The sequence below is a fragment of the Pyrus communis genome, chromosome 15 (genome assembly GCF_041283825.1).
Source record: "Pyrus communis isolate YQ-2024b chromosome 15, ASM4128382v1, whole genome shotgun sequence".
Taxonomy (NCBI): domain Eukaryota; kingdom Viridiplantae; phylum Streptophyta; class Magnoliopsida; order Rosales; family Rosaceae; genus Pyrus; species Pyrus communis.
In genome coordinates, this window is record NC_142579.1 from 38749204 (window position 1) to 38773801 (window position 24598).

The 24598-nt window shown below is 39.6% G+C and overlaps 3 protein-coding genes and 1 pseudogene across 3 annotated transcripts; all 4 read right to left on the bottom strand.

Moving 5' to 3' along the window:
• Positions 1-1056: 1056 nt before the first annotated feature.
• On the bottom strand, positions 1057-3879 carry LOC137707801 (putative receptor protein kinase ZmPK1). The gene has a single exon (XM_068446721.2). The coding sequence runs from the start codon at positions 3566-3568 to the stop codon at positions 1151-1153; it is 2418 nt and encodes an 805-aa protein (XP_068302822.1). The 5' UTR covers positions 3569-3879; the 3' UTR covers positions 1057-1150.
• An 815-nt stretch (positions 3880-4694) lies between these two features.
• On the bottom strand, positions 4695-6871 carry LOC137714882 (putative receptor protein kinase ZmPK1; annotated as a pseudogene).
• A 3380-nt stretch (positions 6872-10251) lies between these two features.
• Positions 10252-13123, bottom strand: LOC137729532 (protein MRG2-like). Its single transcript, XM_088686714.1, has 9 exons — positions 13079-13123; positions 12895-12908; positions 12428-12573; positions 12007-12047; positions 11743-11844; positions 11576-11652; positions 11082-11254; positions 10813-10897; positions 10252-10666 (listed from the first exon to the last, which is right to left on the bottom strand). The coding sequence occupies exons 1-9, from the start codon at positions 13106-13108 to the stop codon at positions 10576-10578; spliced, it is 759 nt and encodes a 252-aa protein (XP_088542840.1). The 5' UTR covers positions 13109-13123; the 3' UTR covers positions 10252-10575.
• A 7210-nt stretch (positions 13124-20333) lies between these two features.
• On the bottom strand, positions 20334-21408 carry LOC137743639 (F-box protein GID2). Its single transcript, XM_068483572.2, has one exon. It carries the CDS (start codon positions 21157-21159, stop codon positions 20566-20568), a length of 594 nt encoding a protein of 197 aa, XP_068339673.1. The 5' UTR covers positions 21160-21408; the 3' UTR covers positions 20334-20565.
• Positions 21409-24598: the final 3190 nt, after the last annotated feature.

A 24598-nucleotide genomic window follows, 5' to 3' on the forward strand; every position in this document is an offset into this window, starting at 1 on the left:
TGGTTCTTTGATGATTCATAGCATGGCTTTTTTGTCGATTGTTACAGGATCATCAGAAAGTGGTGAGACCATTTCCCTCGTGTGGTGCATTCTCGGTGGTATTTGACTTGCAAGGTTTAGTCATAAGACCAACTCCAATTGTTGGGGTTAAAGCTTAAAAATTTAAGCTAGAAAATTGTAAGCCATAATAACCTAGAAATTGTTTTTCTCCTCCAATGGTTATGGCTTAAAATTTTAGCCCGAAATTATTACATAATGATTTTTATCTAATTTTTTCTGGTAACTTAAAAAAAAAAAAAGATTTATATAAACTAACCTAATTTTTTTTCATGAACATTTTTACCTAAAAATTTAAATTCCGATAAATAATGGAAAATCAAACAACATACCCCATTCTTAAACCCAAATCCATAATTCAATCTTACAACAAATACTAATACAAACTATAATTAAAACACTACACAAAAATTAAAACACGATAATTAAAACAATAGACATTAGTAAATAAAAATTACAAAAATTAGGTACATGATCTTTTGGAATCTTGAAAAATTTAGGATAGGGAAGAAATAGTTTTGAAAGTGGATAGAAAGAAAAATGGGAAGAATTGTGTGAGAAAAGTGAATTTCTTGTCGATGTTTGAACAAAACATAGGTATTTATAGAGTTTTTGATGAAATTGATTTACCAATATAACTTTTTTTTTAAATTGTTATAGCCGTTGGATTTAGTTTTGAATTGTCAAATATTTTTTTTGCCGTTAGATTTAATCTCATTTAATCACAAGAGTTGTATTCTAAGTAAAAAAAAAAAGTTTGAAATATGACCATTGGATAAACCTTTCTAGCCCCATCAACTCACAAAGAACCATTGCTAGTGGCAGACAACTCTGTCCACATGGACTCCGCCATGTTCTGTTCGGCGTGTGGCGAGTTGATCTGGGTTTTGGGCTTCAGTTGACAGCCCACACGCGCTGGAGATGATTTGGTTGGTCCAGAAAGAATTAAGCCAATTTTTTGGGGAAATCTAGGTTTAATGAGTTTGGCGACGGCACTGATTTAGGTGGAGGCGATGGCAAGGGTAACATAGTACAGTAATAGTATGCACAACATTACATGTATACGAAACAAACAGAGGTGTAATAAGACCACTCAATGATCTCTGTCTTTGTGAATCCGCAGGAGCTTTTCAACCACTTGGGTCATGGTAGGTCTTGCATTTTTGTCTTCCTCTACACATTGCAAGGCTACTTCCAGCAGAATCTCCATCTTCCTCGCATCATAATTCTCTTCAAATGAACGGTCTATGATCTCTCCCATCCTTGATCCAATCCCACCACTTCCATCAACCTTCTCCCTCACCCAATCAATCAGTCCTCTCTGCTCACCCTCAACGCCACCAACGCCAATTGCAGGGTTCTTCCCAGTCACCATCTCCAACACGACAATCCCATAGCTGTAAACATCCACTTTTGACGTAATCGGCTGGTTGTACACCCACTCCGGTGCAATGTATCCTCTCGTTCCTCGTATCCTCGAAATGCTCGAGTTTTCAAGGCCGCCCCTGTTGATTAGCTTGGAGAGTCCAAAATCTGCAACCTTTGGTTGGTAATCTGAGTCCAAGAGAATGTTTTGAGGCTTAACATCACAGTGCAAAACCCACTCCAAACACTCTTCGTGCAGATAAGCAAGGCCTTTCGCAGTCCCGACAGCAATCTCAAACCTCTTCTCCCAATCGAGAGCATTGGAAGATAACTTATCAGCCAAGGAACCATGCTCCATGTACTCGTAAACGAGAAGCTTGTGCTTTTTCTCTGAGCAATATCCCCACATCTCAATCAAGTGCATATGGTTCAGCCTCCCAATTGTGTTAGCTTCACCTAGAAATTCAGCTTCTCCTTGATCAGCCTCGCTAAGAAGCTTAATCGCTGCAACTCTTTGATCAGCCAATACGCCTTTGTACACGATTCCTCCAGCCCCTCTTCCAATCTCTTCACTAAAGCCCCGTGTTGCCTTCTTGAGCTCGGCAAAGCTAAATCTTTTGAACCCTGTTCCAGCAAGAACATATCCCTGCATATCCTCGTTGGAATTTCGCCAAGTAGTATTGCTTAACAATCCCCAAACCAAAAGGATACAAATGATCTCAAACCCGCCAACTCCAATGGCAAACCAGAGCAGGAATTTCACCGAACTAGCCACACTGCTTTTCACATAATTTCTATTTAGACCAACAACTCTGCTTAAGCAGCTTAACCTATACTCTTCCTGGGGCTTTTGATAATACGAAACATGGGTTTTCAGCACTCTCAAATACAGGTCCCCAAAAAAGCTAGGGGACCTGTATCCATTGAGCAATACCGTCTTGGGGTAACAGCTAAACATCGGTCTGTTAGGGATGCGAGAGTATTGGAACCCTTTGCAGTTACATAGTTTCAAGCATAAATTCTCACAATCCGTATAGGTGTAGTTTTCAAAGTAACCGTAATCATACCCGAAAAACTCAAGCTTTGAAAGTTTAAAGAAAGTTGACTCACCTTTGTCGCAAGTGTAATTAAATTGAGGCTCACAACCATAGTACCAATCAGTATGATTTTTCATCTTGTAACCCGGAATACAAGAGCACTTTCTACCATGAAATGGATCATAGCTGCAGACGCTGTTAACTCCGCAAACGCCATGAATTTTACATGGATCGGAGAAGACTTGCGCTGAAACGCTCCATTTGTCTCCAGGCTTTTCCCGACTACACAATCGAACATTTCCATCAGAATCAACCGTCAATCTTCTCTGCAATCCTGCACCATAATCAGCTGCCATTAACGTGAAATTATCAGACGAAGTAAAGTTGCCTAACGAATCAAGCACTGCAGTTCTGCTGCTGTTATCCGTGGACCTTCCAGCAGTCTGGCCTGTAAGCCATGGCTCAAACCAATAGACGCTTGAAATCTCAACACCATCGAAAAGTAGACGCAGAAGGTTGTCATTGTCAAAGAAAAGCTTGTAGAAGCCAGAGGAGAAGTTGCTCTGGCTTCTCATGGAGACAATCATTGTGTTTCGGGTGAGCGGTTGATGTGGAAGAAGGGTGTCGGTTGGAAAATCAAAGCTCTGCCATAAAACGACACGATCAAGGTTTAGTAAAACCAGATTGCCTGAGTTCTGGAGGGACAAGTGAGCTGGCGAGAGTGAAGTAGTGGTTGTTGCCCAAACAATAGACTGTCCGGCATCGGTCAAGATGAGATTGCCAGAACTTTGGAGTGAGAGCTTTGAGTATTTCCCGTTCACCGGTTGGTCGCGATTCGCCATCCAAACAACCGTGCGGTTTTGGTAGTGAGTGGAAGAAGGCTCGGTGAACCAAATGGCGAAGCAAAACGAGTTGTTGCCAACTTGGTGAAAGCCGGCAGTGAAAACCCCATCCGGTGAGATTAAGACATCATTGGATTTCTCCGCGGAGAGGGATGAGCCTCTACGCAAAGTGTCCGATGCTGAAGACGAAGGAAGGGGACTAATGGCTAGAGAAAGAAGAAAAATGAGAAACAAGGTGCCCATGTGACCAATGAATGAATCCAACATTGAGAGTTGCAGTGCTTAATAAACCAGCCCTACAACAAATGGTATTATTGCTATGTAGTAACACAGGCAACAAAGATTTCTGCTTCCAATAATTGACCAAGACTAATATGGTTTTCTGTTTCCACTCTTACTTATGGTGGTAAAAAGGAGTTTCTAATAACTTGAATGATTGGAAACGGAACTCAAGTGTGTGAACTATGTCAAGGCGGCCATATATTTTATTTGAGCAAGGGACTATGTCAAGGCGGCCATATATTTTATTTGAGCAAGGGACTGGGGGCGTTCTATCAGGGGCTAGGTTTCCTCCAACTGCTTTGAGCAAGAGTAGGTAGGCTGCTTTACTGCTGTAGTAGTTAGATAACCTGGCCATGGATTGTAGTTCCGCACCAAGAGATGGTATCATTGCTATGCTGAGGAAAATTGGACTCACAAAATTATATTTCGTCTTCAAGTCTTAAGATTTTTTTAAATCATCGTTTAAATGGTCCAAAATTTCTCAATGATTTCATCATTTCCGCCATTAGGATTTTCTCAATGGAGAACAGGAGAATTGAGTAATTCCTGCTAGGGAAGTTGCGTACCCATCGTAAATTTGTGTTTTTCTACCATGATAAAACCTATTTTCAAGACATTATCTGGTAGAAATTTGAGAGTGAAGTTGAGCAAGCGTTAGAAAATCGATATGACAAGCAAACATGGCAGAAACAAAACTACCAGTCAAAGGAAATAATACTGAAATTATATGTGCTGCTGAGTCAAGCAAGCAACCTCACAAGACATAACTACCTAACAATCTTTGTCAAGGTGTAAAAGCATCTCAACAACTTGTCTCATGGTTGGTCTGGCATCCTTGTCTTCCTCCACACAATGTAAAGCTACTTTCAGAAGAACTTCTACCTTCTCCACATCGTATTCACCTTCAAACGAAGAGTCTATGATCTCTTCTATCTGTGGTTCGATAGAGCTAGTTCCATTTACCTTCTCCCTCATCCACGAGATCAGTCTTCGCTGCTCACCATCAAAGGCATCCCCTCCCATCATAGGGTTCTTTCCTGTCACCATCTCCAACACAACAATCCCATAACTATACACATCCACTTTTGATGTGATAGGCAGATTGTACACCCACTCTGGCGCAATGTAGCCTCTGGTTCCTCTTATCCTTGAAAAGCTTGAGTTCTTAAGCTCGCCTCTGTTAAATAGCTTGGAAAGTCCAAAATCTGCAACTTTTGGTTGGTAGTTTGAATCCAAGAGTATGTTTTGAGGCTTAACATCACAATGCAAAACCCACTCCAAGCACTCCTCGTGCAGATAAGCAAGGCCTTTCGCAGTGCCCACAGCAATCTCGAACCTCTTCTCCCAATCAAGCACACTCGAAGACAAATTTTGGGCCAAAGAACCGTGCTCCATGTACTCGTAAACAAGAAGCTTGTGCTTTCCCTCTGAACAATATCCCCACATTTCTATCAAGTGCATATGGTTCAGCCTCCCGAGCGTGCTAACTTCAGCTAGAAACTCAGCTTCTCCTTGAATAGCTTCATTAAGAAGCTTAACCGCTGCAACTCGTTCGTCATCCAATACACCTTTGTACACAAATCCACCTGCACCTCTTCCAATTTCTTCACTAAAACCCCAAGTTGCCTTCTTGAGCTCGGCGTAGCTAAACCTTTTGAACCCGGTTGCAGCAAGAAGGTACCCTTGTTGCATATCCTCATTGGAATTTTTCCGGGTTCTACTATTTAACAAACACAAAAACAAAAGAAGACAAACGATCTCAAACCCTCCCACTCCACAAGCAAACCAAAGCAGGAACTTCACTGGCTTACTAACATGGTTTTTCACGTAATTTCTGTTGAGATCAATGACTCTGTCTGTACATATAAGCCCGTAGTCTTTTGGAGCCTTTATGCCGGAGCCATTCGAGAGGAGGAAGGCTTTAGGCAGTCTCAGATAGAGGTACCCTTGAGAATCCGACATGTGCCCACTTCGCAATTGCGTCTTGGGATTACAGTTATAAAAACCATTTCCACGGTCAAATGTATACTGAAACCCCTTGCAGTTATCCAGTTTCAAGCATATGCTCTCACACTCCATGTAACTGTAATTTGTGTAGGAGTTGAAATCATAACCATTGAACTCAACTTGTGAAAGTTTGAGGAAGCTAGACTCATTACCTTCCGTGTAAGAGAGATTGAATTGAGGTTCGCACCCGAAAGACCAATCAGTGTGATTTCTCATCTGATACCCTGGAAGGCACAAGCATTTCCTACCAAAACCGCGGTCATAGCTACAAACGCTGTTTGCTCCACAAGTCCCATGAACCTTGCATGGATCCGAAATGGCCTGCCATGAAACCACCCATTTTTCCCCCGCCCTTTCGCGACTATACAATCGAACATTTCCATCAAAATCAATCCTTAACATCCTCTGCAACCTCGCACTGTAATCTGTTGACATAAAAGTTAAGTTGTCCGACGAGACAAAACTGCCTAAAGAATCGAGCATGGCCGTTCTGGTGTTGTTGTAGGTGGACCTTGCATTGTCCCAGCTCACGCGAGAAGGGTCGGGCCAGTAGACACTGGAGACCTCGAGACCGTCAAAAAGTAGACGGAGGAGGTTGTCATTGTCGAAGAAGAGCTTGTAGAAGCCGGAGGAGGAGTTGCTCTGGCTTCTTGTGGAGACAAGCATTGCATTCCTGGTGAAGGGTTGGAGCGGAAGAAGGGTGTCGGTCGGAGAATCAAAGCTCTGCCACAAAACGACATGATCATCGGAGTTTTGTAAAACCAGGTTGCCGGAGGTGTGGAGGGTTAAGTGAGCCGGTGAGAGTGATGTGGTGGTTGTGGCCCAAACGATGGACTGACCAGCATCAGTTAAGATGAGGTTACCGGTTTTGAGGAGGGAGAGCTTTGAGCGTTTTCCATTGACTGGACGGTTGCGATTGGCTGTCCAGACAACGGTGGGGTTTTGGTGGTGATCGGAGGATGGTGAAGGCTCGGAGAACCAAATGGCAAAGCAATATGAATTGTTGCCAACTTGGTGAAAGCCGGCGGTGAAAACTCCATCAGGTGAAATTAGAACATCTTCTAGTTTCTCGACAGAGAGGGAGGAAGCTCTGCTCAGAGTGTCGGGGGTTGAAGACGAAGGTGGAGAATTAATGGCGAGAGAGAGAAGAAAAATGAGAAACAGAGTAGCCATGTGAGGTGAGAGGGGGCAATGGGATTGGCTGCAGATTGCTGAACTAAATTAAGAGAACATGGTCATGAACTGTACGTATGTAGTTGTAGGACCACACCCGCATCAATTGGGTTGATGGAGACCAAAGTTAGAAAACGTGGACATTTTTTATGTATATCAAACTACCGCACTAAACATGATTCATTATTAAAAGAGAAAATTGAAGTAAAGATGTCCGATCGTGTTATTCGTAGGGCGACAAACAAATCTTGATCGTTGAGAATTTGCAACAGGCACAACAGTTGTACGACTCAAGCGACACGGTTTCCAATTGGATGATCGGAAGCCAAAGACCCATTGCCCGTGATAAGTTCATATTATATCATATATTTTATCCTAATCTTAGTATTAATTTATTAGTTATTTTGATCGAATTTTGATCATTTGTTATATATTTTTAATGTAGGACATTTGACTTTCTCTAAAGCAAAAAGTATTCAAACAAATGAATTTTGGAGTGATTCCAATTGGAGGATGCTCGTGAGTCTTTCAAGATGATTGTATCAAAATTCCAGATTTTTCTACCAAGCCGTTTGACCGTGGCGATGAAATAAAGGCCCAGCGCGCAGCTTTCCCAGATTGACGTTTCTAGACATTTTGAGTATTTTGGAGGTCAATATGGCATATTTTGAGGAAGATTCATTTTGATGATTTGTAGAAGACGTATTCAGCTTTCAAAAGAGACATTTTGGGACCAAATCGGAGTTGATTTGGTTGGTTAAAAGTATGATTTTCTGAAAACTCCGAATTCTAGTTCAAATAGGAAACCTTTTATTTTCTGTTTTATCATTTAATTATGTTTCCTAGTTTTATTCTAAGACCTTTTGCTAGGAGGATTTTAATTAGAGTAGTATAAATAAGACTTGTTAGCCATTAGGGTTCTCTACGCAACATTGGAGGGGGGAGCACAATACTTTGGCTTTGGAGAGGTTTTAATGGTTCAAGTTTATTTTCAAGGTGTTTTCTATCTATATTCTTAATAATATTTTGTTTTATGGTTGTTAGTAACTAGTTTTGTTTGCTAGGGCAATGTCTTGAACCTTAGCATGAATATGTAGTTTTTATTTAATTGCTTAAGATATTATGCATGCATGCCATGAATTATTAATCACTATGTTTTAAACTGTCTCTATATCTTACTACTTAGCTACCATTATGAGGTTTAGATAAGTAATCGGATGCAATTCGGTCGGAATACCACCGGGGGATTCAATGTATCATTTCTGGGTCCAATGAAATTCATAGGTATAGGAAGAAGCCCTGTCAAATAGAGATTTTTTCTTTCGACCATCTTTCGATTGTTAATACGATATATAAGGGAGGACAGAATAGCACTATTTAGTGACTAGGAGCGGAGAGCCCGTTGCGCGTTGTTTTTGTTTGACCGACCTATACTATAGTCAAGTCGTCTGCGTATCTTTATGATCTCCTTTCCTTCTATTTATCAGATTTTTAGTATTGCTTCTTGTGGTTGATATTGGTAATTTCACCTAAGATGAATACTATGTCTTAGGGGTTGCATGGTTTTCAAAGGGTTTTCACAAAGTGTAATGAGTCATGCATATTTATATTTGATCTGAATACCATAGACGGATTGCATGTTTGATATATGTTCTAGCTTGAATACCACGAGTAGAATATGCATTAGGAAAACCTAACCTTCAAAGTTGCATGGGTAATTTATAAGTAATTGGTAAATCTACATAGAATTGTTAAGGAGACGGCAGAACCTAGGCTTTTACAATTTGGCAATTTCTTGATAGGATTAAGGAAAGTAAAGAAAACAAAAGAAAACGTTTTGAAAACCAAATTGTAAAAGCCTAGGGTTCTGCCGTCCCCTTAACAATCCTATGTAGATTTACCAATTACTTATGAATTATCCATGCAACTTTAAATGTTAGGTTTTCCTAATGCATATTCTACTCGTGGTATTCAAGCAAGCTAGAACGTATATCAAACATGCAATATGTCTGTGATATTTAGATCAAATATAAACATGCATGATTCATTACACATTGTGAAAACCCTTTGAAAAACCATGCAACCCCTAAGATGTGGTATTTATCCTAGGTGAAATTACAACTATCAACCACAAGAAGCAATACTCAATCCCCCGGTGGTATTCCGACCGAATTGCATCTGATTACTTATCTAAACATCATAATGGTAGCTAAGCATTAAGATATAGAGACAGTTTAAAGCATAGTGATTAATAATTCAACGCACACATGCATAATATCATAAACAATTAAATAAAAACTACATACTCATGCTAAGGCTCAAGGCATTGCCCTAGCAAACGAAACTAATCACTAACAACCATAAAACAAAATATTATTAAGAATATGGATAGAAAACATCTTAAAAATAAACTTGCATCGTTAAAAGCTCTCCAAAGCCAAAGTATTGCGTTCTCCCCCAATGTTGCGTAGAGAACCCTAATGGCTAACAAGTCTTATTTATACTACTCTAATTAAAATCCTCCTAGCAAAGGGTCTTAGAATAAAACTAGGAAACATAATTAAATGATAAAACAGAAAATAAAAGGTTTCCTATTTGAACTAGAATTCGGAGTTATCAGAAAATTACACTTTTGACCGACCAAATCAACTCCGATTTGGTCCCAAAATGTCTCTTTTGAAAGCTAAAGACGTCTTCTACAAATCATCAGAAGGAATCTTCCTCGAAATATACCATCTTGACCTCCAAAATACTCAAAATGTCTAGAAACATCAATCTGGGAAAGCTGCGCGCTGGGCCTTTATTTCATCGCCACGGTCAAACGGCTTGGTAGAAAAATCTGGAATTTTGATACAATCATCTTGAAAGACTCACGAACATCCTCCAATTATAATCACTCCAAAATTCATCTGTTTGAATACTTTTTGCTCCAAAGGAAGTCGAATGTCCTAAATTGAAAATATATAACAAAGTATCAAAATTCTACCAAAATAACTAATAAATTAATACTAAAATTAGGATAAAATATATAGTATAATATGAACTCATCAGCCCGCTTAAGGTTCTGCATCTTAGGGTTCAAGTAGCAACTTGTGGACCGTCACAATCTCACAAGATGTGACACGATTGAAAGGACAACGAGAGGCGCCTGCTGCAGAAAGAATAGGGCATTTACATGTGGGTCCTACTTAACTTTACATTAGTCTTACCTAATGTGGAAGTTGCCTGATCGTGCAGTCAACCGAAACTTATCCTTTTATGTTCCAAATTTTCAAGCAGAACTTCATCTTCATGTGAAGACATCGGTGGAAATTCAAGACAGCAATTTTGACGAAATTATCTGCATCCACTGCTTGTGTGTGAGTGCAGATGACGGTATTGAATTAAAAAATTAACTCAATTATTTGATGTGTGAAATGAAAAATTTCCACCCTTCATTATCATGGAGGTGCTAGAAAATTAGACCTACCCAAACGGATCAACACGGTTGCAAAATTTGACAAGAACGCCGAAGTATCGAATCCCCCGGGTAACAAACCATGATCCTTTGGCCCTCCCCCACATTAGCAGCAAGCCAATGTTGTAACTAGATTAATCACAAAAGATACAACCCCGAGGCGTAGGGCCGCAGACATTTATAAGGCATCGGCCATGTTCTAACTAGATATTTTACATGATAATATGTGCACCCAGAACACATTAAGTTTCAACGGCTTTTCGAGCCAATGAAATATTCAAAATGGTGCCGAGACATCATCAACCTCTGCTCTTCTGCGGTGTTATGTACAAAAATGTTGCACGTGTGCCTGCGCTTAGACATCTGGTTTGTTGGTGCTGGTTTCAATATCGTCTGGTACATAATAGGGAGAAAGGAAAAACGCACTCGGGTTCGTCTGTAGGAACCTTCATGACAAGATGCATGATCAATCAGCAAGAGTGAAAATGATGTCAAAAAAGAAAAAAACTAGTGGGATTAAGAAAACCTGCGTACTATTAAGAAAAGATATAATTTTGGGTATTTATGTAGGAGAGCAAGTAGAAGTAAGTACTTGAGAAAGTCGACCAATTTTTGCTGCAACGCTTTTGATGTCTCCTCTTCAGTGTTATCATCCAACAATAACTCGGGTAGTTTAACTGCAAATACCAAAAAATTACATCTCAAGTTGGGATCTTATGATGACTACCTCTTAATATAATAAAGACTTCAAAAGCATGAGAAACCACAAAATCAACGGCATGCTCAAGCATGATATGCATTTTTCAATACAATTCTATTTAGAAACACACCATTTGGTTACGTAGTAAAGTATGTCCATACCGAAGAGCCGTAATAGATGCCCGGCACCATAGACAGATGATGGAGAGACATCATCTGTGATTGCTTTCTCATACTGCTGACGTTCATTTTTGTACAGAAGCATTGCCGGTAGTGCTTTGTCAAAGTAACAAGACAGTCCCTTCAGGATTTCTTCAACAGATTGAGCTTTCTTCCTGGATTCACATTAAGCATAGTCCATCAGCTAAAATCAAGTGCATATCTGCAAACTGGATTCTAGAAAATACAAAAGTTGAAAGTTGTGAATGTTGTAGGTCCAAATTAATTAAACTAGACCCCAAATTCCAGTTGATGGACAACCAGTAGAATGTATGAGAAGCGTCATTGGTAAATCCTTGAGAAAATTAATTTACTCTCTCTCAAAAAAGAAAAAAAGAAAAAAAAAATCAAAATGGATAAACATTTTGTAAAATGGAACCCGATAAAAGAATTTTAAAAAATATAGGATGCCAAGGGATGGAAGAAAGGAAACTTACTTACTGTCCTTTGATCTGTAATCTAGATACTTCTTGAATATGTCATCCACATTTGGAGTACGTGGAAGTTTAACAAGCTGCAATAAAATATGGATATCGTTAACTGGGATTTCATCATGCATAAATCAAAGGTATAAATTCAGGTTTGAGTAATGAATTCACAATACCTTGCCCAGATGAATAATAAATTCGCAATCATCAACTAGTTGTTTCTTTAGTGTTTGTGGCATTTGAAGGACAAGATCTTCCATCGGTATGGCACCTTTGTCCTAAAATTTGAAATCAAAAGAAAATAAACTGTAACATTCATGTTGGCCTCTAAATTAAGTACAAACTTCTGTATAGTGATGGCAAAATATCTGGAAGAGATAAGCCTGGATAGGAAATCTAAGGATGGTTTAGGACTTAGGAGACAAATGAACAGAGCATACCTTACAGACAGAGTCATTCTTTCGCTTCTTCCCTCTAGACGCTGCACATAATTTCATACCAACAGTAAGAACAATGCAGATTATATACACCTTCAAATTGCAAGAGAAGTTAATAAAACAGGATATATTTTCAGTACCTAACCTCTTGGCATCCTAATTCAAATCAAGTAATGATCGTGAACGAAGAATGCATGTTGCTAAATTAGTTAACTACATTGTTACTTTTTCAGTATCCCATATCCATTGTATTCACTCCTATGAAGGGTAACATTTATGACCGTTAAACCTCAAAGCTCGCCCAAAAATAGGATGGTTCATGTAACATGCCAGAATTTCCACACCCTACATCTAACATTCAAGAATAAATCCAAACTTCATGATTGGGCAACAACAAAAGAAAAGTTAGAGATGATAAACCAACCATGATAACTTTTTGGTTTAGTATGCGCTGTGTGTGTTAGCTTCGCATTCTTGTCTGTTCCTTGTTTCTGGTTGAGGTACTGGTGTTTCTTCTTATTCTTGTCAGTGTTTTTCGTCAGACGATCCAACCCAGCCCACTCATCCCAACTGTTGAGAGCAAGAAAGAGAGAAAAGGTTAATAAGATAAATCAAATCAAAAGTTTCAAGAGATTTTAACCAATGAAAGCTTAAGCATTAGCCTTCATCTCCGATAAACCTCCGTCATCAGAATCAATTATAATATAATGGTCTCATAATAACATCTGCTGCGGTCTAATAAACTAAGGTGAAAAGGACCACTTAAACTGAAGCGAAATGGCAAATGGTAACTGAAAAATAAAAAAACACACAAACTGAAGTAGGGCATGCTTCCAAATCCACCATCTTAAACCCAAAATTCGGAAACTTTAAGCAGGAAGGCGGGCTCACCTTTTGTTCCATCCCTGCAGGACAGAAGAACATACAATCAAGAAATGCAACCACACACAAATCAGACAGCATTTAACTTCCGAGAAAAGATACAAAATTTGAGCTTACAAATGAAACAATCACGCATTTAGCATGTTTGATCGAAGAAAATCAGAAATTATAGAACATTAGTGTTCATACTTACAGCGTAAGGAACATAAAACTCCCAATCCATCTTATATCGGACATCGGTTACCTTGCAATCACAACGCACAGCGCAAGCGATCAATCAGCAAAAAGTTGCAATTGTTGTCACATTTAGGGAAACAAAACCCAAATAACCATACAGAAATACAATTCAATCGCCTGAAAAAAAACGAGTACCTTGGCCTCGTACAGTCGTGCCTTGTGAAAGGCGAGGACCTCTCGCCCACCGTAAAGGGGCAGGAATCGTGGGGAGGGGGCGAAGCGTCGTAGTTTTCGTCGGGGAACTTGTCGGAATCAGTCTTGGTGGCGGAGCTGTCGGACTCGGCGGCGGACGAGTCAGTGTCAGTGGACTTGGAGCCTTTGCGTCTCATTTTATTATTATTTAGGGGCACTTTGTTTTGGCGCTAATGCATTGCATCGAGAATTGTGAGTATATATAATGAGGTATTCGGGGAATTTGCGGAGTCAATAGCGCATGCGGATATGATCCGAAATATGGTAGGAAATGCTCTTGCATTCCAGGCTACGAAAAATGACTTATCACACTGATTGGCACTATGGTTGTGAGCCCGAATTTAACTTCAAAGGGTTCCAATACTCTCGCATTCCTTGGCAGACCGAGTTATAGTTGTTACCGTAAGACAACGTTGCTCAATGGACACAGGTAACCAAGCTTTTGGGGAGACTTGTACTTGAGAGTGCCGAAAACCCATGTGTTGTATTACCTAAAGCCCCAAGAACAGTATCAGTTAACCTGCTTAAGCGGAGTTGTTGGTCTAAATAGAAATTATGTGAAAAGCAGTGTAGCTGGTCCAGTGAATTTCCTGCTCTGGTTTGCTATTGGAGTTGCCGGGTTTGAGGTCCTTTGTGTCCTTTTGGTTTGGGGCTTGTTAAGTATTACTACCCGGCGAGATTCCAATGAGGATATATGCAGGGGAACGTTCTTGCTGCATGGGTTCAAAAGATTCAGCTATGCCGAGCTCAAGAAGGCGACACATGGTTTTAGTGAAGAGATTGGCAGGTGGAATAGTGTACAAAGGTGTATTGGCTGATCAAAGAGTTGCCGCGATTAAGCTACTTAACGGGGCTGATGAAGGAGAAGTTGAATTAAGCTAACACAGTTGGAAGGCTGAACCATATGTACTTGATTGACATGTGGGGCTTGTTACGTAGGAGATCCACACATCGACAACCACGTGGAGCCAAGGGGACTCACCCTACACGTCGAGCCAAGGGACCCACCATCATCGTGTGGGGCCAAGAGGACCCACCCATCACGTGGCAATACGGTACGTAGAGCCAATGGGGACTCACCCTACACGTGGGGCCAAGGGACCTACCATCATCGCATAGGGCCAAGGGGACCTGCCTATCATGTGGCAATACGGTACGGGCTCGGTTATACATGGGAGATCCACACATCGACAACCACGTGGAGCCAAGGGACCCACCATCATTGTGTGGGGCCAAGAGGACCCACCCATCGTGTGGCACCCATCACGTGGCAATACGGTACGTAGAGCTAAGGGGACTCACCCTACACGTGGGGCCAAGGGACCCACCATCTTCGAGTAGGGCCAAGGGGACCCGCCTATCACGTGGCAATACGGTACGGGCTTGTTCCCTGGCTCTGATACCATGTAGAATTATCAGAGAGATGGGCCATACGGCCCACTTCCAACAACACCGATATTATCCCAAACTTGGTAATTACCACATGCACAATCCGTTAGGTGTGGAGTTTTATCACAAAAGGTCTCGGTATTAGTTGGAGTGGGATTAGGGTATTTAAACTATTATTTTGTCATTGATACGGTCGATGTGGGACATTTCAACAAATTGGGTGAGGGAGAAGGTTGATGGAAGTGGTGGGATTGGATCAAGGATGGGAGAGATCATAGACCGTTCATTTGGACGGAATTAAAATGTGAGAAAGATGGAGATTCTGTTGGAAGTTGCTTTTCAATTTTTTTTTTTCTTTTCATTTTAATAAAATTCAAATTAGATACGAATTGAATTTCTAATTTCTAATTTATAAAAAATAAAAATAAAAACTAAAAATTGAAAATGAAATCGTAATCAATGAAGGACTGGTGACATATGATTCATGAATGTGTGATTAATTGTTTTCATGGCGGCATGGTTCTTGCAAGGACAGGTGTTTCTTAAGGTTAGGTTTCTTCATTTGACGGTCAAAAGCATGTATCATCCAGTCATCCTGAATGAAACAGAGCCGCCCTACACTTTGTAGATTCGGATAAAGTTTCCATAACCAATTTGATCCCAAGTGCCCTGGCGGCATACTTTACTCCCTGTTAGGAATACAATTGGATATATCTTCTCAACCATTTGCTATTTCGCCTCCACGACAAGGATGAAACTACGTGGTTTGAGGAGAGCAACTTATACATTAAAGTATACTACCCCATAACGTTTTGTATCAATAAAATGAAGTAATAAACAAAAAAATATATGTATTTTTATTTCATTGATACGAGACGTTACTATGGTAGTACACTCATGTTGTATATGTTTTCCATTTTTAGACTATCCCACAATAGTAAACTCATATCGTGTACGTCTTTCATTTTGAGAGTATTCCACATCAATGGATGAAAGTATAGTAATAGCAAACCAACCTATGTGCCTTGAGATAGTCTAGGTATTACAAATAAAACATACTTTTATTATTTTATGAAGAATTAATGTATGATTACATCATAGCTGAGCTGCATTACATTACAATTAAAATAAATTGTTCTTGTTTATGCAATATACCTAAAAACTGCATAAAAATATTTAGCTTAAACATAATGGAAAGAGTCAATTACTAGTTCGAATGGCAATGGCTGCTGCAATCAGTGTCCCGGACCGCTAGGTCCAGGACCAGAATTTTTTAATTTTTTATCTCTCCTAGGGTTTCCGACTCAGTGAACGCATGACCCTTTCCTGCGTCACTCGGACCTTCATTCTTCATTGTTCCAATATACAATCCATCGAACACACTCTCCATCTCTTTGTCTATGTTCCCCAACTTAAGAGGACGAGCCTCCAACATACACGAAACCAAAGAGCTTACAACGAGAAGAACAACAAGGGAGGAGCACAAGGCTTTCAAACTTTTAGCCATCTGGAAAAAGAATATATCGCGAAATGATCGAAGATGGTTTGATCAGACTACGCTTCGGGTGTTTGAGATTTTTGGTTTGATCTGGTTTGGAAGAATAGAGTGGGGATTCGGGTGCTATAAATAGTAGTGTCCGAGTGCGTGGGGAGGAGGTGGGAAAGTGATTCATATTTTTGACTTGGGGGCTTTGTTCAAACTACACGAGGGTTGGTTCAAGGCTTGAAAGATTCACTGGAGGACGTAATCTGATGGACTCGGATACAGCAAATCCAGTCCAAGTTCAGTTCGGAGTACTTAGATATTGAATATTAAATTTGCTTCGACCGGATAAAATGCTTGTTACTATATATATGTATATATATATATATATATGTATATATAGGGGTCTGCTATTCACACACTCTATTTTATTTCTCACACACCTCTTAATAATTTTTATCCGTTGATCTTCTTCAATTCATCTGATCCGATGGTCGAAAATTAAAAAAATATGTGAGAAGTACAATGAGACGTGTGAATATCATACCTTTATATATATATTATGATTTATCCGTTTTGTCTTTTGATTCCGCCCACAAATATTGATCCAAATTAGTTGTTTCTGAGTCGGCACACATGATTTGAGCTGGGTACCCCGGCCCAACTAAGTATATTGAAAAGGTATAAGAGCATAACTGATACAGTTAAGAGTATTTTGCACTCGATAATTTCTGTTTAATTTCTTCTCAACAGTTGGTCTTGAACGGAGGTGGACTAGAATTGATAATGGTCTGAATCGAATTTTATTAAATATTCGGTTTGTTGATGTGTCAAACTTTAAAGTCTCAATGAGCTATGGACATTGTCTGGCTCTTGCTATAGAAGTCACTCATTTGTACAAATTATAGTTTAACACATGCATAATAACTTGTCAAATACACAATGTAAATTGTTTTGTATATGTTTCAAATGTGTGATACGGTTTCACACTAAGTGAGATGCCCCTACCCAAAAAAAGAGGAAATTCTTACGAAATGATTTCTTTCAAAGAAATGAGCCAAATAGTCTACTTCATATTTGATCTGAATTTTTGAGTGGAGAAACATTTTCCACAATCAGATTTGAAGTATTTTCGGGTCAAAATTTCATGTCACAAGTAGAAGTCTATCCAAATAACAAACGAATTTGCCCGACGAAATTGAACAAATTTTCTATGTTTTACCTCTTTGAACAGCAAATGCATAGCAAGGATGTCAAAACTGGAGGAGAATGTATGTTTCCGTGGGAAGCTGCAAACCAAAAAAACTGAAGAAACCTGGGAAATTACACAAAAGTAAGGTGGCGAGAGTTGAAATATTAGTACATGGAGTTAGGTGGCAAATCTTTATACGCTGCCTACGAATTCCAAACGAGCATAATTCACAGTTGGTTCACAATTCAGAAGAGCAATGAGTAATGGAGTCTCGAAATTCTTGGTCCAAATGGGAAAAAAAAAATTCATGGAAAGGTATGTCTTGCCAAACAGAAGACCAAATAAAATATTTTTACTCGTCACTCACCACATTAGCTATCGCCTATCGTTATATTGCTGTTTGGGCCCAAAATAATATTGTTGGGCCGAGCAACAGGATATGCTCGGCCCAAGGCTGTGTCAAATACTATGGGCCGAATGATAAATCCCGAACCAGTTGCCAGGGTCGGACAAGTCCTATCCTAAGTAGTCCAGATAAACAAAAAGGGTCGAGTAAGTCCTGGTACGACCTGGATTCCCGACTGGCAAAGAATAAAGCCTCGAAAGGGGGGAAAGTTCAGAAACCCAGTGGGAGTAGGTGTGTTCGAGTTAGAGTTGAAACGGGACAAAGACTCCCAATCCGGATCAGGATGCAAATCGGTCTCAAGGAATGGGGTGCTATAAATACAAGAAATCACGCAACAGAAAGCTCCTTCAATCCAGCATACAATTGCCCTGCGCAAAACCTCTCAAATACCTTGAGATTTTTCCTTTCTTTTTCTGCCGACATATCTTCAGTTTGGATAAACAGCACTGTGGAGGCACCTGGCGAGCATCTTCAGTTTGGATAAACAGCACTGCTGCCGCAGAATCAGCCGACTGAGAAGCACCTTCAGTTTGGATAAACAGCACTGCGTCGAGGCCGACCGATTACCTATCTAAGTCTCGACCGAGAAGGGTTTTCGAACCCTTCTCGGCATAGTCAGGTGTTACGAATTGCGTTACTCGGCGTACTGGACGCCGAATGATTTTATGATTGGATACTCGCAAGTAAGTTTCAGGGTTCGGCATTCCGACGGCCGAACTACGTTTACCATCAAGACATACATCACATTTGAGTACCTGTGCCCATATAGTTTGGTCTCGATTCGGCGTGCTTATACTCTTACGAATATAATCACAGTGACCGAATCGGGCTCCGACGATTTGTGAACTCTGCAGAATTAGTAGCCTTGTCTTCAGGCTATAGAACCCAGAGACCGAGAGTGTTCCTTCATCGGTCGCAATCGCAAGATAGAAGTCAACGACGCGCTCAACGCGACATCACCGAATTTTACTCCTCGGCCAAGCTCGGCCGACGAGTTGGCACGCCCCGCATTCAACCGAAGGACGTAGTTAGCTTATTAGTTACTCGGTCTGCGCGCCACATAGGTTTTGTAATTTTTAGAGTCAACAATTGCATTGGTTAAATTTTAAGTTTTGTATGGTAAATAGAATAATCACACTAGTCTAACGAAAATCAATGCAGTGAAATTATTAATCACCGACTTATGAGCAAAAGCGCACTCATAGACCAAATGCAAAATGAAACTACAAAGGAAATAGAGAGTCTGACAAAAAGCTAATTTCAAGGAGACCAAAACTCCTGAAGTTTACAGGCCAAATAAAAAAGAAAGGGGGGGGGTTTAAGCAAGGGGACGACACAAAAAACTAAAACGGCGGTTCAGTTTACCAACATCCATCGACCCATCCATTCTCTTTGTTTAGTTGTGTTGTAAGCCTTACCCTTTTGCTTGCCGTCAACGACATGCGTCCGTCCAAACCTTAGCATATTAACAGTAGAAAATAACTGAGAATTCTTACTACTTGTCCATCACGGTCACGGGCCAAGATACTGTCGCTCTGTGTTTTTATGCAGTACGTGTCCATGGAATCGAACATGTATTCGCTTCTCCACGGATAGGGTTTTGTGCCTTTTCATGTACAAGGTTTTTTTTTTCTTATGCAGACTGAGAGTTTACATTTGACACATTCTATCTATGTGTCCGAGCCATGCACTTCAAATCAGAATGAAGAGTTTCATCAGGTAGCAAATGTTTATTGGACTAGTAACTTATTTTGTGTACATGTGACATTAAACGGATGGCCAATTGGCAAGAGAAAATTTATGTATTAAAGAAGAAATTCTTGCATCTGAACACCTAGACCACGTAAGTCATGTGGCTTTACTTACAAAATCAAAGACACCCTGTAGAGGACTAAATTTTATGCTTTTGCGCTTATATCTGTCTATAAACCCTATTATTTAGGTCTTTTTTTTTTCTTCTTCGTTCTTCTTGTTTAATTTTTTTATTTTTTATTTTTATTTACAAACGGTAGCATTAGTGAATTAATTGTTAAGAAAAAATCAGTAAAGACCAAGCTTACACTAGAATGCCCAAATATAATTATTTCTCGCAATTGCGTTAAAACGCCATCTGCCCTGCTACTTCAATTTGGCTCTCTCTCGCATACATGACACAATCTATTGAAACACAAGAAGATGCCATTCCCTTCCTCCAGTTGGAAGGAAAACCCCGTCAAAGTCTGCAGCTGCAAGCCAACATGAGGAGACAAATAGGCACAAGAAACCAAAGACAAAATTACGACAGCAAGCAGTCTGGCAATTCTCCAAGAAATACGAGCACTCCCAATACATACGACAACTTGGCCCTTCGAACCTGCCATTTTGCCATTCGCACCCTTTCGAACCTGCCAAATACCCAGAAACAAGCCTTTTATTACGACCGTACCCTCTCCTTCCCCATTTGGTTTCCCTTTCTGTTTGTCCGTATTCGCCAGTCGAATCCTCCGACCCGCCAATCGACACCACAACGGCCAAAATTCCCCCAAATCCCCAGAAACAAACACCAGATAGAATGCAAACCCAAATTCCAATAGATCAAATTGTGGAATTACAGTGCATAATAATTCAGAAATTAACTAAATTTACACAAAAGGATTCAAAATCCAACAAGAATTACAGATCCAAATCAGGGAAATTTAGAGAGAAAAAACCCAAAATTTAAAGAGGGAAAACCCAATTGAAATTACGAGATATATATAAATATATAATATATATAATTTCATTGTGGAGTTTAATTTCTGATCATCTTCCTCTGTTCGCGTAGTTCATCTTCTCGTAAAACCGAATCGAGAGAAGCGAGAGCGACAGATTCACCTCGTCTTTTCCCCAACGAGCGGTTGGCGGCTTCGGATTCGGCATCGGCTTCACCGGAGCCGCCGCCCAAGGCGAAGCCGAGGAGGACGCACCCGACGAAGAAGAAGAAGGAGCAGAGCTGGAAGAGGCGGAGGAGGGCTTACTGAACGGCCAGATGTATAGGGAGTGGAGCCGCCGGAATCCGCCAAGCGCGAGGACCACAGATCTCAGCTGCTGGTTGCCGCAGCCGATGTTGGCCCAGTGCCTGGTACATATCAGCTCCCAGAGCCGCTCGTCCTCCGCCGTCTTGTGCCACTGCTTGCTCACGCACGAAGCCATCCCCAACGTCCGCGCGTCCACGTGCTTGAACACCTCGAAGATCAGATTGTCGTCCAGATTCGAAAACCCCGCCCCTTTCAGCTCATCCTGGTCAACGCAGTCATCCACCATCTCCTCCTCTTCCTCCACCTTAATCCTTTTCATCTTCACATCCGCCGAACTCGCCGCCGCCATCGAATCGTCCCCCGATGATGCTCTCTTCATCGAACAATTACAACCCACCAGTCCGAATCTTCCTATCGATCGCTTACAATCGGAGGTTTTAAAGTAATTTTGGGAAGATTTGGTGGGTAATCGGAAAACCCAGGGCCCAAATTGTACGAACTGTGGGGGGTGTGTGGAAAGAAGGGGGTGGGTAATGCGGAGGGAGGAGGAGGAGGGTGGGGTGGATATAGAGCGGGGGAGGAGGAGTGGGGGGACCTGTTCTCGTGCGTTTTGGAAGACGACAATTTTGTGAAATGAATGCTTCTTTGGGTTTGTGTGTCTCGTTTGACGAATATTCCCACGTCCTTTTACTCTGCTTTTTCTTATCTTTTACTTGCCTAATCTCTTTTTTATTTATCTGTCTGCTTCCTTAACTTGTTTCCTGCGTTAACAACAAAAATTAAAATTAGTTTATTAATCCAAAACATATGGGCAACTGTGTCCTCATACGTCAATATATATTTTAAGGATTTAACTATAATATTCACATGAATTTGTTTAATATTGCATGATATTAAATGATTCGTAAAATAAACGAGTGAAATTAAAAATAAAAAACCTAATAATTGTGAAAATTAAATAATATTTTTTTCTTTAATACGACATTTTGTTAGGATATGTATAATAATATTTTTGACAATAACCTTCATAGTTTTTATCATAAGAATAATACTTGCCTTTTCCTTTTGGGGCTCATTTTCCCACTTGAAATATGTATCTTCACCATAAAGATTTTTGTAATTGGAACAACTCAATCTCTTAATCTTTATACGAAGATTGTCTTTACAAAAAAAAGTCATTCAATAATCAAAATAAATCAACAGTTCATCATAAATATGTTACCTCGTATTTACATTGTTGATTTATTTTGATATATTTAAATGACTAGATGATTTCTGATTTGGGTAGTGTTTGTATGGATGATTTTCAAATGACAATTAATTGATTTAAAGGTTCCATTTACAAAACTTTAATGGTAAAAATATGTTATTTGCAAGTGGAAAAATAAGTGAATGCAACAAGATGATATGAAGACTATTACTACTATCCATCTCTTTACGTTCTTTTCCTCAATTCACTCATAGTTTCCTTTTTAATTCTTCCTTAGTTAATTCTAACCATAGATATAAGAGCAATTCCACCTTTAAGGACTTTGCGCCAGCACCCAGCTCATTTATCCACTCAAATGAACAGTAATGAACCCCAATGAACAGTAATAGGCCAAAGCATCTCCTCCCGTAACAAAAAATAGCCTAGTCAATTTTATTAAAATATTATTAATTTTTATTATAAAATAATAATTTGGTTTGTTAATTTCTGACTTCTTCTCTCTGACTCCCTTCTTCTTCTTCTCTCTGACTCCCGTCTTCTTCTTCTTCTTGTTCTTCCCACTTTTCCCACTTTTTTCTTCTCTCTATACACCACGCTGTCAAACCTACCATACTCTGAACATGGACACACACCATCCTGGACCTGCGCACACCGTAAACCCCAAAAAATCAACACCTACATGTTCAAAAATTCATCGAAAATATACAAAACGGAAAGAAAAAAAAATTCTAGTTGCAGGAAGATCCGAGTTAATCAACCGATCGACGACGATCCGAGTTGCAGGAAGATCATGATTTGGAAGGGGTGACATGGTGTTGAATATATGGATTTATCAGGGGAAGGGAGTTGATGGGTTTCCAGGGATCGGGATGGGTTCCAGGGATCAGGATAGGGTTCCAGGCATCGGATGGGGTTCCAGATGAGAGAGACGGTAGCCATGACATTAGCATGGCGTCAGATGAGCCGTCTCCTTCCTCTGTCGATTTTAAACCGGCCTGTGGACTGGCTTGGGCTGGGTGCCAGTTTATTCCACGAGCTGGAGTGAATTGGCTGAGTCTCAGCCTGTTTTTTGCATTAGGTGCCGACCTCTTTTGCTTCCGGTAGAAGTGCTCTAAGAGAAGCTGTAACTTGTATTTAGACTCAAACTCTAACATTCTTACCATTAACATTAAACCCAATCATGAGTTCATTCACACAAATCAACTAAAACAAGAAATGAATTCTTCTCTCATTTTTCCCATTGCACTTTTTTCTAATCGTTGAATTAAACAAATTTAAAACAAATCAAGTGGCAGAAACAAAATAATATCATAAAATTTTTAAAAAAATTGGATATCATTTTATTTAAAAAAGGATAGAAATCTGCATAACTATTGCTTAATCATCAAATCGAAAGCCACATATTATTTTATAGAAAAAGATGAAGCTTAAGTTGAGGAAAATAAGAGATTTTTCAGTGTGATCAGAACACGGAGTGGAACACCACATGTCATTATAAAAATGATGGGATATATGTGTTAAAAAGTTAATAATTTAAATATTAAAAAATTTCAACACTTATATAAAAACATATAATGTACCATTCGTATTTCTGTCACAATGAAAAATTCTCAAGCAAAAGCTCAAAGGAGCGCTAGGGCGGGAGGGGAAGCCAATGCCTCCGCCACACTTTCTGCCGTTTCATTGGTCCAATGAGATTAAATAAAATATAATTTAAATTAATTAATTCGTTTATGAAAGGGCCTGTGTGGAGAAAAAAGCAGAAAAAACAACAAAAGGCAAAAGTAAAAAAATAAAAAAAAATAAAAAATAAAAGAGAAAGGGGAGTGGTGGGCACGAAACCACGTTCTCCTCTTCTTTTTGAAGCAGTCTCTTATCTTTATCGTCTAATTCCAAATTTGTTCTTGTTTTTTTGTATCAAAGATTCCCAACAATTTTTTGTTTTTCAATATCGTCAATGAAATTGACGTTTCTGGCACCACCCAACTTTCTCCCTCAAGTCAACCGGATATTTATCCGGTTTCCTTCATCTTTTTATGTCCCCATTAATTGAGTTTATTATTTAATTTCAAGTTGATTTAAGCAGACGTCGTCCTGATTACATCAGTTAAATTGGATGCGCTTACACTTGTGCACTTTAGTTTGCAACATTTTTTTTTGTGTATTTAGGTTGAATTAAAGTAGAATATCATTTGTATTAAGCACTGAAAATAAATTAAGTTGATGGTTTTCAAGGTTTAATTATAATTATGTCCCGTGAAACTCAACTCGTCTCATTTTATTCTTAAAACCTTAAAATGAGCTGTCCATGGATAAGCCTCTTAAAGTTGAAACTCACTTTGATAATGAGGATGTGGATGTGGATGTATCTATATTGGCTAGAGGAGATTCACTTCTTCTTATACATCCATCCAAGCTCGAATTCTCCTTCTATTATCGCTTATTTAAGTAGAAAAATCCTACTTAAATACTAAAATTTTAGGAAAACTAATGAAAAAGTCTTGAAAACATTAAGTTTTAAAGATAAAGACAAAATAAAGGGTAAAATGAATGGTATTAGGATTGACTTTTTAGTGTAAAATTTTGATTTTTCGTTAAAATGAACAGT